Source organism: Lepus europaeus, chromosome 5, assembly GCF_033115175.1.
Source record: "Lepus europaeus isolate LE1 chromosome 5, mLepTim1.pri, whole genome shotgun sequence".
NCBI classification, from domain to species: domain Eukaryota; kingdom Metazoa; phylum Chordata; class Mammalia; order Lagomorpha; family Leporidae; genus Lepus; species Lepus europaeus.
Window position 1 is genome coordinate 123949007 of NC_084831.1, and position 17440 is coordinate 123966446.

At 39.2% G+C, this 17440-nt stretch overlaps 1 protein-coding gene across 1 annotated transcript in view; it reads right to left on the reverse strand.

Moving 5' to 3' along the window:
• The window catches only part of SPTA1 (spectrin alpha, erythrocytic 1), a 76381-nt gene extending 66875 nt beyond the window's left edge, over positions 1 to 9506 (reverse strand). Inside the window, exons 1-6 of the mRNA XM_062193687.1 lie at positions 9483 to 9506; positions 8009 to 8248; positions 5239 to 5364; positions 2521 to 2661; positions 1660 to 1806; positions 179 to 312 (exon numbers count right to left, since the gene is read on the reverse strand). Of these exons, the coding sequence (XP_062049671.1) occupies positions 179 to 312; positions 1660 to 1806; positions 2521 to 2661; positions 5239 to 5364; positions 8009 to 8248; positions 9483 to 9506 (812 nt within the window). The remainder of the gene's footprint in view (positions 1 to 178; positions 313 to 1659; positions 1807 to 2520; positions 2662 to 5238; positions 5365 to 8008; positions 8249 to 9482) is intronic.
• Between the last annotated feature and the right edge of the window lie 7934 nt (positions 9507 to 17440).

Below are 17440 nucleotides of genomic sequence, written 5' to 3' on the forward strand. Positions count from 1 at the left end.
CTCTAGGCTGCAGTCTCCTCAATGTTAGCTTTGTAGTTGGTCAGTTTTCTGAACTGCTCTTTCCCTTTGTTTTGAGGCGTTGACTACTAATTGCTAATAGAAGTAAATGGAGGCTGATACAAAACACCCACATGGTACAAGTGTGGGGTTTTCTGTAAAGCCGTAGCCAAAGCCATACCTTTTGAATCGTTGGAGGTCTGCAGCATTGGACAAGGTTTTCTGTCTCTGGAGAGCCAGGCCATGGAGTCGCTCCCAGGCAGCGTTCACCTCATCCTGCTTTGACTTAATCAAGGGTAGCTTAGGATGGTTCTCCTTTGAAGGAAAAACCAACATCAGAGTTAGGAGACGAGTAAGTTATATAAATAATCACTTACTATTTCTCACGGGTTAGTGCCTTTTCAACAGTAGAGAATAAACTTTATAGCCAAACACTGCAATTCACCATAGCCATACTTCCTGTCTTTATCCTTCTCTCCATTACCAAAACAAAGGAAATCAATGTGCCACATACTGCATCCTTGCCCAGGCCTCAGATCCAGGATAAGGCCATCTGAGATCCTCTGTCTCTAACTGAGCCACCAAATAAGTGCAGCCACATGAGATAACCAAATGAGAGCAGGAGAATGATCCCACCTAGCTGCTCAAATATATGACTCGCTGAATCATCAACAAGTAAGATGTTTGTTGCTTTAAGTTTTCTTATGGTTTGTTAGAAAGTAGTTGAGGCCGGCGCCGCGGCTCACTAGGCTAATCCTCCGCCTTGCGGCGCCGGCACACTGGGTTCTAGTCCCGGTCGGGGCACCGATCCTGTCCCGGTTGCCCCTCTTCCAGGCCAGCTCTCTGCTGTGGCCAGGGAGTGCAGTGGAGGATGGCCCAAGTGCTTGGGCCCTGCACCCCATGGGAGACCAGGAGAAGCACCTGGCTCCTGCCATCGGATCAGCGCGATGCGCAGGTCGCAGCGCCAGCTGTGGCGGCCATTGGAGGGTGAACCAACGGCAAAAGGAAGACCTTTCTCTCTGTCTCTCTCTCTCTCACTGTCCACTCTGCCTGTCAAAAAAAAAAAATTAAAAAAAAAAAAAGAAAGTAGTAGAAGGCCGGCGCCGCAGCTCAATAGGCTAATCCTCCGCCTTGCTACAAATTCATTTAAATATTTACATAAGTAATGAAGATAAATCTGTTTCCTTTCCTCTTCCCACTACCCCAAAATAATCATGTCACTGATATCATAAGATGTTAGATAAATGAGATATAATGATTGCTCAATTTTATCTTCTCTGCTACTTTAATCTTTTTCCTTTTCATGGAGAAACAGTGTCCTTTAAACACAAATAATCAATGTACTATATGATATAGGAAACACTCCATTGCTCATTGAGGTTTAATTTCACACACACACACACACACACAACAAAATATTCACAACACACACAATGCACACACACACATATACACATACATACACAATCATCTCTATTTTTATGCACTGAGTGGAAAGAGGTAGAACCAGAGGGAGCAGAAATTGCTTAGGGTAAGTTACTCTAGATATGCATTTCTCTGCTTTCTCAGTGTTGTATCTTCTTCACATTCCACCAAATAGTGCCCCAAGTTATTCTTGAAGGTCAGAACCGTTTCCATGGAGTGACTCTTGCTTTGCCTCACCTCAGCACATTCATTTGCATATTGGTTGACTCCATCTACTCTCCCCTTTCGAGCTGCCAGATCCACTTGGAACTCTTCAAACTTCTTATGCAGAACTTCTGTACGCTCCCAGTCCTCACCCAGCTCCACTGATGTCACTATAGCTTCCTTTAGACACAGAAAAGTTTGTTGCATTAGCAGAAAAAGCCGCAACCCCCGGTGTGCATTCCCAGGACATTCAGGAACACCTCTCTTGGGAAGAACCAGAAACAGGGGTATATTTCCTAAGGGGACACCTTGGCTCAAGGGATTGCAATAATCCTTGAGAGAAATCAGGGGCTTTGTTTCAAGAACACATGGAAGTGTCTTTCTTTATTCTGGAGCATGAATAATAAATTCATATGGTTCTACTCAATTCAATGTTCTGATTATCTACAAAGAAACTGCACTACCCATTTACTTACATAAATCTTCAGTCCTAACTATATGGTTTTTAAGTGTTTAGAAAAATTTTGAAAATATAACTATAGGCACTGGGATTTAAGGGATTAGAAAAAGAGCTGAAAATATATTCAAGCAGACTGCAGATTTAAGAGAAAAGGCCTAGGGGATATTAAAGATCATGGGATGCAGAAGGAAGATGAACATAGATTGTCTTTCATAATCTTTGTTTATATCTTGCCTTCTCCACACTCAGAGCCATATGTTTTGTCTTAACTCCCTACATTGTTATCTTTCATAATATTCATAACTGCAAAATATCTCTCTTTTTCTCAAGAACAAAATCTGGGAACAGACTCCCTCACTTTGTGAATAGTTTGTATTAAGTTGCTAAGGACAGAGGGTTAGGATGTCTCACATGCACGCTGTTCAGTCCTATACCTTGTCTGTGATCCACTCCAAGATGTCAGCACACTCCTGTAAGTACTTCTGGAGCTTCAGTTCCCGCAGCAAGAAGAAACCCTTCTCCTGGGTCAGCTCCAACAGTAGATCCCACAGCAGGCGCAGGTGCTCCAGATGGGACTTTGCAGAAGAAAGGCAGAACCATTCAGGCATGAAGACTATGGGGCAGGTACTGACTCAGAGACTTGTGAAATGAGGACCTGGATAGAGAGTCCTCCTCCCAATCATTCATGAATTGATTGCTCAATAAATATGTAATGGAGGAAATAGGATATATATGACTATAGGGATTAAACTAAGCCAAAAATTATCTTCCATAAAAAGATCTCCTAAGAAGGATTTGCAGCTATATAGGATGGGATAATTACAAAGAATAAGATGGGAAATGCAAAGGAAGGGTGAAAGATTTGCTCATTTGACAGAGGCTGATGATTGATGATTTTTTGAGAGGTTATAGGCAAAGAGTGTTCAAAGCAAAACAAATAGCAATAGCAAAGGAAAGAAGAAACTTAGCAAGAACTATTTGCCAGAAAGAACAAATCACAATTTTGATGAAATTTAAGATCAATGGTACCAAAAGAGTAACAGAATTTCAGGACGACGTAGTTTGAGGATATTTTGAAAGCTTTGAATGACAGGTTAGCTCCAAACATCATGTATTATCTATGTTGTAAAATTGAAATTACTGTCATGTCATGTCTTAGTTCTCCAATATTTCATTGTTTAATGTAGCATCCAGACCATGTCTGTCCATGAATCTTTTCTTTTTACCAAATGATAATATAACCTTAACAATTTTGACAGATAATGAAGATACTTCAAATATGCGTCTCTGTGTGTGTGTTTGTGTGTATGAGAGAGAGAGAGAGAGAGAGAGAGAGAGAGAGAGAGAGAGAGAATCTACAGTCTGCTCTCTCCCAAAATGACTGTAACACTTTGGGTTGTGCCAGGCTGAATCCAGAATCTGGGATCTCGATCCAGGTAGGTTGCCCACATGTGTGATGAGGCCAGAAGTACTTTTACCATCACCTGCTGTTTCCTACGGTACACATCAGCAAGAGGTGGATTCAGGAAAAGAGCCGGTACTCAAAATAGGCACTTTGATAAGGCATGCAGGTGTCCTAAGTAGTGTCTTAGCTGACACACCAAAAACCCACCCTGATTTCTCAATTATTTTAATTAATGTAGAAAGTTGGCTACAGAAAAACTGAATAATATAAAATTATTCCAATTTTGCAAAGACAACAAATTGGAGATGTTCTTCCTATGAGTTTTATTTTAATGAGCTGCTATTCTGTTTAAAAGCTGTTCCTTGACCATATTTTTTGACAGTAAAAGAGGGTAGAATTTTATGATGTATGTAGAAAGAATACTCTCAATTTTAAAATATGTAATACAATCATTTTTGACAATTTAAAAATACAGAGGGACTGGCTTTGTGGTGCAGTAGGCTTAGTCACTGCATGGGAGCCTAGCAACCCTGACCTGGACAGTTTGAGTCCAGGCTGCTCCTCTTCCAATCCAGCTTCCTGCCAACATGCGTAGGAAGGTAGCAGAAGATAGCTCAAGTACTTGGACCCCTGACTCCCATCTGGGAGACTGTGGTGGAGTTCCTGACTCCTGGCTTCAACATGTTCCAGATCTGGATCTTGCTGTCAGCTGGGGAATGAAGCAGCAGATGGAATATCTCTTTATGCATTTCTCTGCCCCACCTCTGCCCTCTTACTTTGCAATTGTAAATAAGTAAATAAATAAGTATATAGATAAGTCACTTAAAAATAAAATAAAGAGATAATAAAAGCTCTACACACACAAAAAAAAGTTCTAATTTGAGGCTAGCATTGGGTATAATGGATTAGATCGCCTCCTGCAACATTAGCACCCTTTACAGGCATCAGTTCAAGTCCCAGCTACTCCACTTCTGATCCAGCTCCCTGTTTATGTGTCTGGGAAAGCAGCAGAGGATGGTCCAATTGCTTGGGCCCCTTCACCTGTGAGGGATACTCAAATGAAGCTCGTGGCTCCTCGCTTCAGCCTGGTCCAACCCCAGCATTTTTGGCATTCTGAACTAGCATATGGAAGACACCCCTCTCTCTCTCTCTCCTTTCTTCCCTCCCTCCCTCCCTCTCTTCCTCCCTCTCTTCCTCCCTCACTATTTCTGTAACTCTGCCTTTTAAATAAATAAAATAAATTTTGAAATGGACTCTAATTTGACCTTACTAAAACAAAACCATGGATACATACGTGGATTAAGTCCAAGTAGTAAATTCTTGTTGTAATGTGGTCCTCTCTATTTCCAAATGTTCAGGGAAGGTTTTTGGATGACAAGGAATTTTATGAGTTTTTTGAAATGAGAAGAGGGAGAGTTGGCAGAGGTGCAGTAGTACAGTAGTAACACAGCACAATGTAAGCAAAGAAAGGGCCATCATAGCGTAATGAAGAGAGATTTCAGGAGGATTCTAAAGGGAGAATACAACTTGTTTGAATAATTTAAAGGGCAGAACACTAAAATGAGAGGAGATAATCCTGTCATTTTTTCTAATAAAAACTTAAATATCAAGCCCAGTAGCAAATAAGAAAATGGAACCATAGTTCTAAGGTATTTATATCAATGTTTATATCTGATGTCATTAGTTCACATCCTAAGAACATAAATAAGAATTTAAAAACTCTATTTCAGACTCTACCATTATTTACCTTGATGGTCTCATGGGCAAAGTGACCTTCAGCAAATCGGGCTTCCCTGATTTCTTCAAGATCAGAAATAACCCTTGATTTTGCTTGCACCTCTGCTACAAAGGATTCGTGCTTCTGATATTTCCCCTGAAATTTAGAAATAAGAGTTTACAGCTAATGCAGCATAGTCTCTGCGGAACATAAAGTGCTCTTGGTGTTCCTCCTGCTTTTAGGCAAAACTACTTGTTCCTCGAATGGTATTAAATGATAACCTATGACCATAGCTGGAACACTTACAGCCTGAATGAAATTTTTATTCTGGGTGGAGCCTCTAAACATAGATTTTCGAGGGATTCCTGGCTGAAAGGTAAAGACTATAGAGAATGTCTTATCCTGACCCTAACGCCTTTGAGGAATTTTCGGTAAAACATTATTTTTCTAAAAGGTCAATGGACTCCTATGGGAATGAGAGCGTAATGCCTATTATTCTTTGTCAGAAAATAATGGAATAGCTGATTTCTTTTAAAAGTACTTCATTGAGTCAGCGCTGTGGCATAGCAGGTGAAGTCGCCACCTGCAGTGCCAGCATCCCATATGGGCTCTGGTTTGAGTCTTGGCTGCTCCACTTCCGATCCAGCTCTCTGCTATAGCCTGGGAAAGCAGTAGAAGATGGCCCAAGTCCTTGTCCTCTGCTCCCATGTGTGAGACCTGGAAGAAGCTCCTGACTTCTGGTATTGGATCAGCCCAGCTCTGGCTGTTGCAGCCATTTGAGGCATGAACCAGTGGATGGAAGACTTCTCTCTCTCTCTCTGTCTCTCCTCTCTGCATGCGTAACTCTTTCAAAAAAACATAAATCTTAAAAAAAAAAAAAAACAGAAATCATGTTATTTCAGAAAATAACACTATTTTGCCAATAGGTTATTTCAGATAAATATTACATCTATCAAATGCTATCTGGAAAGGATTTCCCTTGCAAATATAATCCTGAAGTTTAAGAAGTTGAAAGAAATGGGCTATTTAGAGGCAGCATTACTATCCCTAACAGATCTTCTAAACTTTTAATTACATCATCCCCTAAAAGTTAGCCAGAGACAAACTTACACTCAGAGAATGCATGTTGTGAATGTAAGTTCATTATAAGAAACCAATCTTGGGGCCAGCATTGTGCACAGTGGGTTAAGTGCCGCCTGCAATGCTGGCTTCCCACATGGATGCTGGTTTGAGTCCCAGCTGCTCTATTTCTGATCCAGCTCCCTGCTAATGTGCCTGGGAAATAAGAACAAGATGGCCCAAGTCCTCGAGCCCCTGTACCCATGTAGGAGACCTATGTGAAGCTCCTGGCTCCTAGCCTCAGCCTGGTTCCTGCAGCTTAGTCAGAGTATGTGGTATTCCAGTGGAACAGTTCATCTCAGTTTAGATGTAGACTAACATAATTATTTTCTGCTTTTTTAATAAGAAAAATTACTCTGATGTTTATTTCATTTTACTTGAAAGGCAATTCCACAGTGGTGGCAGGGAGCAGAAGGGGAGGGTCAGAGATCGGTCTTCCATCCACTGGTTCACTCTCAAAATGGCCACAATGGCTGCAGCTGGGCCAGGCCAAAGCCAGCAGCCAGAACTCCATCTGAGTCTCCCATATGGTGGCAGAGGCCCGAGTCCTTGGGCCATCCTCCACTGCTTCCCAGGTGCATTAGCAGCCAACTCAGAGGCAGAGCAGCCGGGACTTGAACCCCTGTGGGATGCTGGCACCGCAGGTGGAGGGTGGCTCAACCCACCGCACGCACAACACTGGCCCCATGAGTTCCTAGCATTTTTAGCAGTAGATTCTGTAGGGACGTAGTTCCTAATTTACAGCTGAGGAATTGGCTGATTATTTATCACTGCTGGGCTGCCATTTGCTGAGCAACACAGGTGACAAATGAAATCACTTTAGCCTTCAGATGGTTTTTCTGACCGTGGGCCCTTTATCAGGCTGTGTTCCAGACCCCCAGAAAGGAACCAGCGTGGGCAGATCGTTTTCTCTCAGCTGGAGGAGCCACCCGGATATGGCTGAGCCCATGCGATTTCGGAGCGCCACCACGTCTGGAGCCCCAGGGGCTGAGAAGGCCAGAAATAATGTTCGCCAGAAAGCAACCGGTAAGCATTCATCCGAACAAATCTTGTTCATATCGAAAATGGGCTTATGGGAATAAAATGTTTCAAAAATTATCAGAATTTAAATATTAGTTCTTTTGTGAAATGAAATGTCCCTGCATCTTTTTAGCTTTCTATTCAGTTTATTATTCAAATCATAGTTTTCATTATTCATTTCTAAATTATCCATTGTGGTAAAAAAGTTTGATGTTAATTTTTTTTAATTTTATAAATAAATTTTTATTTAGCTAAAAAAAAATCAGTGGATGGAAGATCTCTCTCTATCTAACCCCTCCATTTCTCCTTCTAGCACTATAATTCTGACTTTCAAATAAAATAAATAATACATCTTTTAAAAAAGAAGCAATTCTCTACTTTCAATCATTGATAAAGTCTCATTTTTTTTTTTCTTTTTTCAGTCCCACCACTCCAAATTTATAAGGGGATATATACTTTTAAACTTCTTCTTAACTCAATTATTTAACTTTCCACTCCACATTACCATATGTTTTATTTTGGTTTGGTTTGGTTTGGTTTGGTTTCTAAAGAGAGTCTGATAGTATTCACACCCACCTTTCTACATTGATATTAAAAAAAACCTATTTCCCTCCCTAGTGATCTTAGGGTCTGCTCTGGGTATGTAAAGCAATTGTATGACCTGTATATTAGTTGGGTCTTCATAGCTTTTATCCTCGGCAATCTTGAGTTTCTCCAAGATCCACTTCTCCAAGTCATCTGCATCTCGCCTGAAAACTTGGTAGTGATAGGACTCTTCAAGCTTCTGACCCCTCTCAGCAACCAGTTCCTTGAACTTCCGGTATCTACTCAACACTTCCTGGCGCCTCCCCTGGATTTCTTCAGCTGTCTCCAAAACCTTTGGCCCACTGCTCTCAATAGCCTGCAAGCAAAAAAGCCTCTTTTTATCAAATATCACACTAAACCCCTTAAATATGTACAGTTCTTATGTGTCAATTAAAATAAAGCGAATGCAATATTTTGTAAAAAGCTTCTATCCATTGTTAGTTCTCAAATCTTTGGTATGCTACCCTTCTTATATGCTGCAAAGCATTTACTCCTATTGGATCTTTATTTAGATATCTTTAAGATATCTATTTATCAAAAAAGCTGTAGTATATTTATATAATTTTTAATTATATACTCCTATTGTTTAAGCTAATAATTGTTAATCACCTAGAAGAGTCTTTCAACTTTTCACATAAATGTGCACTAGCATGTATTACATTCCATGAATGGAGTTGAAGTGGACTGATGATGAAGCAAGTATAAATTACCAAAAATCACAAAATTTCAGATGGATAAAAAGAAATTTAAATTGATTATTTTTAAAGTCTAAAAAAGTATTGACAAGTTAATCATTTTGATATTAATTTAATAAATAAGAATGCCTTCCAATTAACTTAGTGAATGACATACAGACCTTTGAAAAATTTTTATTTATGTTCAAAATATAGTTCATGTATCATTTGCTCCTTTTATTTGATTTATTCACAAACACTATAAATGAAAATTAAGTCTATATTTTACCTAATTATCACAAATTTCAAATTTTAGAATCCCAGCTAATTGGTCTTTGAAATATAAAACTGTCTACTCTAAAGCAACACCAAATATCCTTTTCCTATGTAAAAAATCCAGCCTATTTATGATAATTTCAGGCAAAATACCATCAGCTAGTAAGTCAATTATTTGAATATTGGCACTATTTTATCCTTACTGTAGCCAGAACAGTCAATATATTTATATATTTTAGTCTGTTTATATTTTAGTTTATATTTTAGTCTGTCTTTATTCATTCCTTTTATTCATTCCTTGTGACTATAAAATTAAATAATTCCAAATAATTATTTTGTTCCAAGGTACCTAGTTATTCTCTATGTATCTCTGACTCAAATAAGTCTGTTGAGTTTTGGTACTATTATAGATATAAGCTGAAGGTTATTGTTTAAAATAAGACATTCACTAAAAGAGTTAAAAATAAAAAGAACCCTCTGCTTGAAACCCTTAGAAACAATTTTTCATGACTCTGTCAAAGACAGTAAAAGAAGTTCAAAGGGGAGAGCTTTCCTAATAATATTAATGACACATTGCACTAAAGAGAATCCTGTACTCACAGTTTCCTTTGGAAAGTGCTCCATTTTTCCTAGAAGTCTAGAACTTGGCAAAATAAAACAGATGGAGATGGAGAACAGAAAACAGAGACACAAATCACAAAATAACACAGAGAGGAAGAAAGAGAAAAGAGACACAATTCATAAAGAGATGACAGAAACACCAAGTATGTGGTAAAGACCAAAGGAAAAAAAAATTCTCTTGCTTGGTTCCAGAATCCCGCCAGCTACAGACAATCAACATTATCTTCAAGAGACATATTCAGCAGAAGCAGCTGCTATCTTTCCCAGATGCTTGGTGACTCAACAGTTTTGGGGTCTATGGCTCTCAGAGTTCATCAACACTACCTCAGTAAAACCATGAAAGCAAGTTTTTAAGATTCAAAATTAGAAAAAAAAAGTGATAGATGTAAAACAAAAAAGTCATGTTAAAATTGTATTTGGGGCTGTACTGTGGCTTAGTAGGTTAGGCCTCTGCCTGTGGTGCCAACAACTCATATGGACATGGATTCATGTGAGCGGCTCCTCATCTGATCCAGCTCTCTGCTATGGCCTGGGAAAGGAGTAGAAGATAGCCCAAGTGCTTGGGCCCCTGCACCCATGTGGAGACCTGGAAGAAGCTCTTCGTTCCTGGCTTTGGATCACCCCAGCTCCAGTTGTTGAGGATATTTGGGAAGTGAACCAGCAGGTGGAAGGGCTCTTTCTCTGTTTCTCCCTCTCTCTAACTATACCTCTCAAATAAAATAAAATAAAATATTCTTTAAAAAAGAAAAAGAAAATTGTTTTGTTCTTTGACAGATTCTAGATTTTATTATGAATGAAAATTATAAACCAGTGAGAAACACTGGGTTGTCCTTTCTTCTAATGCATATCAATAGGGAGCTGCCAGAATACAGGTCACACATAGGTTCTTGTTCCAACCAAATTCTGGGAAATACAATTCAACATTTTTACCAAATTCAAGTGAAATTTTTAATAAGAAGGCAACAAACTTTCATGACTTTTGCTGTAGGGGTCTTTTCCAAAATAAATTATTTTGAAAAATTCAATTTATTCGCAATGATCATTACTTAAATGAAAGGAACAATAAAAGTCAGATGCATGAATGTGTTGGCATTTCATGAAACAAAAATTAGCATACATCATTTGAAAACTCATTTAGTAATGACACAAAACATTTCAAGATATAACTGACCTCTAATATGTAGTATAAAAATCATATATGGTATTTTTATGTTTAATGTTTATTTTTCATTTCATCTACTTGAAATGCAGAGAGGAACAGATTTTCTATCAGCTGGTTCACTGCCAAAGGCCTGCAATAGTCAGAGGTGGACCAAATTGAAACTAGAAACCAAGAACTATAACTGGGTCTCTCTCTTGGGTGATACAGACCTAAACACTTGAGCCTTCATCTATTTGGTGCCTCCAAGGATGCATTAGCAGGAATTGAATTGGAAGCAGAGGTGCTAAGACTCAAACTGGCACTCTGATATAGCATGTGGGGCATCTTGTGCAGCAACTCAACCCGCTATACCACAAAACCCACCCCTACATATTATTTTTAGTGGAGAAAAAGGAGGCAGTATTCTTTCCTCACAGGTTTTAGATTACCTTCACAAAGTAATACAAACAAATCAAATGAAAATAGAATGGTATTATACCCTCATACAAAGCAGGAGGCTATCCACGTCAAATACGTTCCTTTTGAATCCAATTTGAATAACTTAATTTTCATGATTCACCACAAGAAATTCATATATTTTTTTTTTTTGGACAGGCAGAGTGGACAGTGAGAGAGATAGACAGAGAGAAAGGTCTTCCTTTTTCCGTTGGTTCACCCTCCAATGGCCACCGTGGCCAGCGCACCGCACTGATCCGAAGGCAGGAGCCAGGTGCTTCTCCTGGTCTCCCATGGGGTGCAGGGCCCAAGCACTTGGGCCATCCTCCACTGCACTCCCGGGCCACAGCAGAGAGCTGGCCTGGAAGAGGAGCAACCGGGACAGAATCCGGCGCCCCGACTGGGACTAGAACCCGGTGTGCCGGCGCCGCAAGGCGGAGGATTAGCCTGTTGAGCCACGGCGCCGGCCAAGGAAATTCGTATTATGTATTTGTAGAATATAGCATAGGTTTTTTGGTGTTCCTAGATGAGCTCACTCCTAAATGTTGGAATATACTTTTAGAGAATGCTCTGTGAAATTTCTGTCTGAAGTTGGATGAGGAGGAGATACTATTTTATCTTAATCTGAGAGACAAGAAACAACATTGACATGATTAATTTATATTAATATCTGATTTTTAGATTTTTCAAAGCAGATATAACCCTCATTTGTACATAAGAAATTCTCTTCTGAAAGGAAAAAACTCATTTCATGGCTATTTGTTTTGTGAGCTTTCTAGCAAGGAGTTAAATCCACATCAATGCAACCATCATGCTATTCTCATTGTTCGTAGTCTTCCTTCTCTTAGCACACCAATATTTCTGGTTTCATTTCCCTGTTCCAAGGTCATCTCACCAATATTACTAATCATTTGATAACCTTGTATCCCAAGAAGTAGGATGGTCAAATCAGTAGGATTAATCATCTTGAAATAAAAAAAAAAATGTCTTTCAACATGTAGTGTTGTGGAAATTATATATTCACATTTAACAGAGTGAAATTAGACCCTTAAAATTCACCCAAAAAATTTGCTCAAAGTAGACTGAAAGTTTAAAAATAAGACCTGAAACTGTAAAACTCTAGACTAAAACCTGGTGGATAGCTTCATGTTAATAGTTTTGTCAATTATTTCTTTAAAATAATTGTAAGCACAACCAACTAAAGCAAATAAATAAGATCGCATAAACCAAAAGGCTCTGTATAGCAAAGCTTACAGAATGTAAGAAAACATTCTAATATATGGACAAACAGTGAATATCCAAATATATAAGAAACTCCAAATTAATAGCAAAACAACAATGACAGCAAAACACCAACTGCATTTTTGAAATAAGTAAAGGGTTTGAATAGATATTTTCCTATGAAGATATACAAATAATGAACAAGTCTAAGAAAAGATGAACATCACAAATAATCAAGGAAACTTAAGTGAAAACTACAAGAATATTTTATTTTATATCTGTTAGGATGGCTGTTGTCTCAAAAGAGAGAGTGTGTAAATATTGTCAAAAATGTGGAAAAACTGAACACTTTGTACATTGTTGGTGTGAATGTAAAATGATACACTTATTATGAAAACAAAAATTAAAAATATGATACTATGTAATCCAGCAAAAACTCTCTCTACATAACCAAAAATTTAAAATTATGATATTAAAGAAATATTTGCACTCCAATGTTTATTATAGCAATATTCATAATGTCCAAGATATAGACATAACCAGAGTATACACTGACAGGTAATTGGATAAAGAAAATATGTTATTCTCACACAATAGAATGTTATTTTGTTTTTTAAGAAGAAGAAATCGTGCCTTATGGGAGCTAGTTGGATGAAACTACTAAAATACAATAATGAAAATAAGCTAGTGTCAAAGGGACAAATACTACATGATAGTATGTATTTGATGTGTATAAAATAAACTCATGGAAGCATAATATAGAATGGTTGTTGGAGGGGATGGAAAATGGATAATTGCTATTCAATGGACATAAACTTTTAATTATGCAGAGTGATGGGTGCTAGAGACAGGCTGTACCACGCTGTGTCTTTCCATGATAACACATTAGTTTTAATTATTAATACTGTATTTCGTACCTAAAATGAATTTCTGAGTAAGCCATTCATAGAAAGATCCTCTTCAGATCAATTACAGCTTAAATAGAAGGGACCCTACCAGGTGCTACTGAAATTAGAATTAAACTTCTATCTCTTAAGTCTTCACAGGTGAACTAAAAGACATGCCTGATTATTCCTGTAAGCCAGTCAGAGATCTGAAGTACCTCTTCAAAAGCAAAAAGATAAGTGAAGCCTTTGCTTTCCTCACATCAAGACAATTGCACCTTAAGGCAGACATGCTGTACCTGCCTCTCTTCTTTTGATTCTCTCTTGAAACTGTTATCAATAATAAAACTCCTAATGGGTTCTTCCATTATGATTCTCTATGCTAAAGCTAAATGGGTTTATAATCTACATAAGGGTAGCCTTTCCATTTTAAGGAATACCCCATTCCCTATTGGTTTTGTTCTGATATTGCTTATGCTGATTAATGAACTTGTATGTTTCAGAACTCAACAACTTCTGGGAATAACTGACCACACAGGGGACACAGACATTGGTGGTGATTGAGAATGCTCCAGTTCATAACATGAATTTGTTAGATGAGATAGACAGGGACTTCCAGACCTAGGACAGGCAGAGCCTACACTATGCCCCACTTAAGAGTTGGGCCAAGGACCTCAATAGACATTTTTCAAAAGAGGAAATCCAAATGGCCAACAGACACATGAAAAAATGTTCAGGATCCCTAGCCATCAAGGAAATGCAAATCAAAACCATAATGAGGTTTCACCTCACCCCAATTAGAATGGTTTATATACAGAGATCAACTAACAACAGATGCTGGTGAGGATGTGGGGAAAAAGGGACACTAACCCACTGTTGGTGGGAATGCAAACTGGTAAAGCCACTATGGAAGTCAGTTTGGTGATTGCTCAGAAACCTAAGTATAGCCCTACCATACAATCCAGCCATCCCACTCCTTGGAATTTACCCAAAGGAAATTAAATTGGCAAATAAAAGAGCTGTCTGCAGTGTTTATTGCAGCTCAATTCACAATAGCTAAGACATGGAATCAACCTAAATGCCCATCAACAGAAGACTGGATAAAGAGATTATGGGATATGTACTCTATAGAATACTATACAGAAGTTAAAAAAAAAAAAAAAGAAATCCGGTCATTTGCAACAAAATGGAGAATCTGGAAAACATCATGCTGAGTGAAATGACCAGTCCCAAAGGGACAAATATATGTTCGCCCTGATCGGTGGCAACTAACTGTGCACCTAAAAGGAAACCTGTTGAAGTGAAATGGACACTATGAGAAACAATGTCTTGATCAGCCCTTGTCCTGACTGTTGAGGATCAACTTGCTATTTTATTCTTTTAGTATTTTTTTGTTCTACTTAATACCATTGGTTGAACTCTTTAATTAACACACAATTATTCTTAGTGATCCCTGTTCAATATAAGAGTGGGAATAAGAGAGGGAAAGAGATGTAGTTTGGCACATGCTAAAAAGCCCATGAGAATTTCACAGGCATGGAAAGCCAAGACACTGTGGCAAAAAAGAGAGAGAGAGAGAGAGAGAGAGAGAGAGCGCTACATGAAAGATCTCTGTAAGCGAAATCCCAGCAGAAAGAACGGGCCATCAAACCCCAGCGGAAAGAACGGGCCATCAAAGAAGGCAGCACCTTTCTCAGAAGGGAGAAGAGAACTTCCACTTTGAATATGACCTTGTCTAAATAAGATCGGAGTCAGCGAACTCAAGAGGCTTCCATAGCCTTGGCAGCCCATGACAAGAGCCTTGGGTGATTACTGACGTCATAAATAAGAGTGTCAGTTGTTACATCAACTACAGGAGCCACTGTGCACTTACTCCTCATGTCGGACCTCTGTCCTTAACGTGTTGTACTATGCGAAATAACGGTAAAACTATTACCCGAATAGTACTGTATACTTTGTGTGTCTTTGTGGGTGCAATCTGTTGAAATCTTTACTTAGTATATACTAAGTTGATCTTCTGTATATGAAGATAATTGAAAATGAATTGTGATGAAGAATGGGATGGGAGAGGGAGTGAGAGTGGAATGGTTGTGGGTGGGAGGGAGGTTATGGGGGGGAAACCTCTATAATTCAAAAGTTGTACTTTGGAAATTTATATTTATTAAATAAAAGTTTAAAAAAGGAAGCGGGATTAAGAGCTGGAACAGGGAATGATATAGGCAGGGATATAGGATAAAATTCAATTAGCTTTGTGAGCTGGAAGACCACGCCTTTACCACGCCCCCTGTGTGATATCATGCCCCTACCTGACCACATCTGTGCACCCAACTGCCAGATTAATTAACTAATCCCCTTTGGAAGTGGATTAAAGGCCTGGAGCAAGGTGGAGCCAACCCTCTTTCTCCCCTCCCTGCCCTCCATCCCCTTGTTTTCCCTTGCCTTCAGGACATGTGACCATGCTTTCCAGCCTGCATGCTCCACCTCTCCACATAGCTGGTTCCTGGACTGCTCTCTGCTCACTATTAATCTTGATTTCCCTTTCTTACTTAGATATGGCCCTCACTCTCTTATGCATTTCTCTTATTAAATAAAAAGCTTAAAAACTCTAAAAAAAAGTATATATATATATATATATATCACCTTAAGTATCCTTTCAAATGTTTTAAAAATTTGGAATCCATTTTAAAATCCATTTTTTAAATATTTATCTATTTATTTGGGAGGCAGAGATCTTCCATTCACTCATTCACTCCTGAAATGGCCACAACAGCCAGAGCTGGGCTGATCCAAAGCCAGGAGCCAGGAGCTTCTTCCTGATCTCCCATGCGGGTGCAGGGGCCCAAGCACTTGAAGGATCCTCCACTGCTTTCTCAGGCACATTAGCAGGGAGCTGGATTGGAAGTGGAGCAGCTAAGACTCCAACCAGCACCCATATGGGATGCCAGAGCCTTAGACAAAGGCTTAACCTACCAGCACTGCCCACAAACCTTTTTTTTTTTTTTAAATTGAATAAAATCCACTGTATTTAGAGCAAGTTAGCAATGCCAGAGTACACAAGAAATGTTCAGGGGAGAGGTCTGATATATCAATGCAGGTCAGTTGTTTAAATTTTCCATCAATGTAACAAAGAGACAATCATAGTAAAAGTTCCTCTGAGAGCATTCTGGCTATTACTCTGGCAACTTCTGACTTTAAATTCAGTCTCTCCCCGTACTTCTAATCTCTTGAGAGAGACAGATTCTCCAGTCACAGGGCATTGTTTATCATTATTAGTGCAAGTATCCAGCATGTCTTTGAGATAAACAAAGGGGCATGATTACAAAATCTTGTACCCTGGTGGCTAACCAATTGGGCCACTGACCTCTTTTTTTTTTTTTTTTTAAGATTTATTTGTTTATTTGAAAGTCAGAGTTACACACAGAGAGAGGAGAGGCAGAGAGAGAGAGGTCTTCCATCCGATGGTTCGCTCTCCAATTGCCGCAATGGCTGGAGCTGCGCCAATCCGAAGCCAGGAGCTTTTTCCAGGTCTCCCACATGGGTGCAGGGAGCCAAGGATTTGGGCCGTCTTGTACTGCTTTCCCAGGCCATAGCAGAGAGCTGGATAGGAAGTGGAGTAGCCAGGTCTCAAACCGGTGCCCAAATGGGATGCCGGCACTTTAGGCCAGGGCATTAACCTGAAGTAGCACCTTGACAGTAGGGACTCCATTTTGGAGCACTTAAGACTTCATTCTGGGAAAGCACCCCCCCCCCCCACCATGAGACTCTGGTCTGAAACTATGATCTAAAACAGTAGAACAATAGCAGTCCACTACATCACACTTGGCAGAGCATAGAAACCCCTAGCATAATTGTTCAAGCTTGAAAGTAAAAAGGTTGCACCTGGGTTAATGATAAAAATGTAATTTGTCTATGTCCTACATATAATTAAAACCAATACCTGGATTAATGTCAGGATTATAAGATTGTAACTGGTATTGTCAAGATTATAATTGATACTAGTTTCCCATAGGTTTTAGGTCAGCTTGACCCCGGTAACCATGTATTCCCCCCTGTTCCTAGCAACCATGAATTCCCTTCCTGATTTTGTGGTTTTTGCCTTTATAAACCCTGTTGCTTTAGGCTTCAGGGTCGAGAGTTCTTTAGGGCATGAGCCCACTCTCCACCGCCGGCAAATAAAGGACCATCAAATTTTATCAATGTGTGGAGCTCCTTTGTTCATACTCGCTCAGGTACAA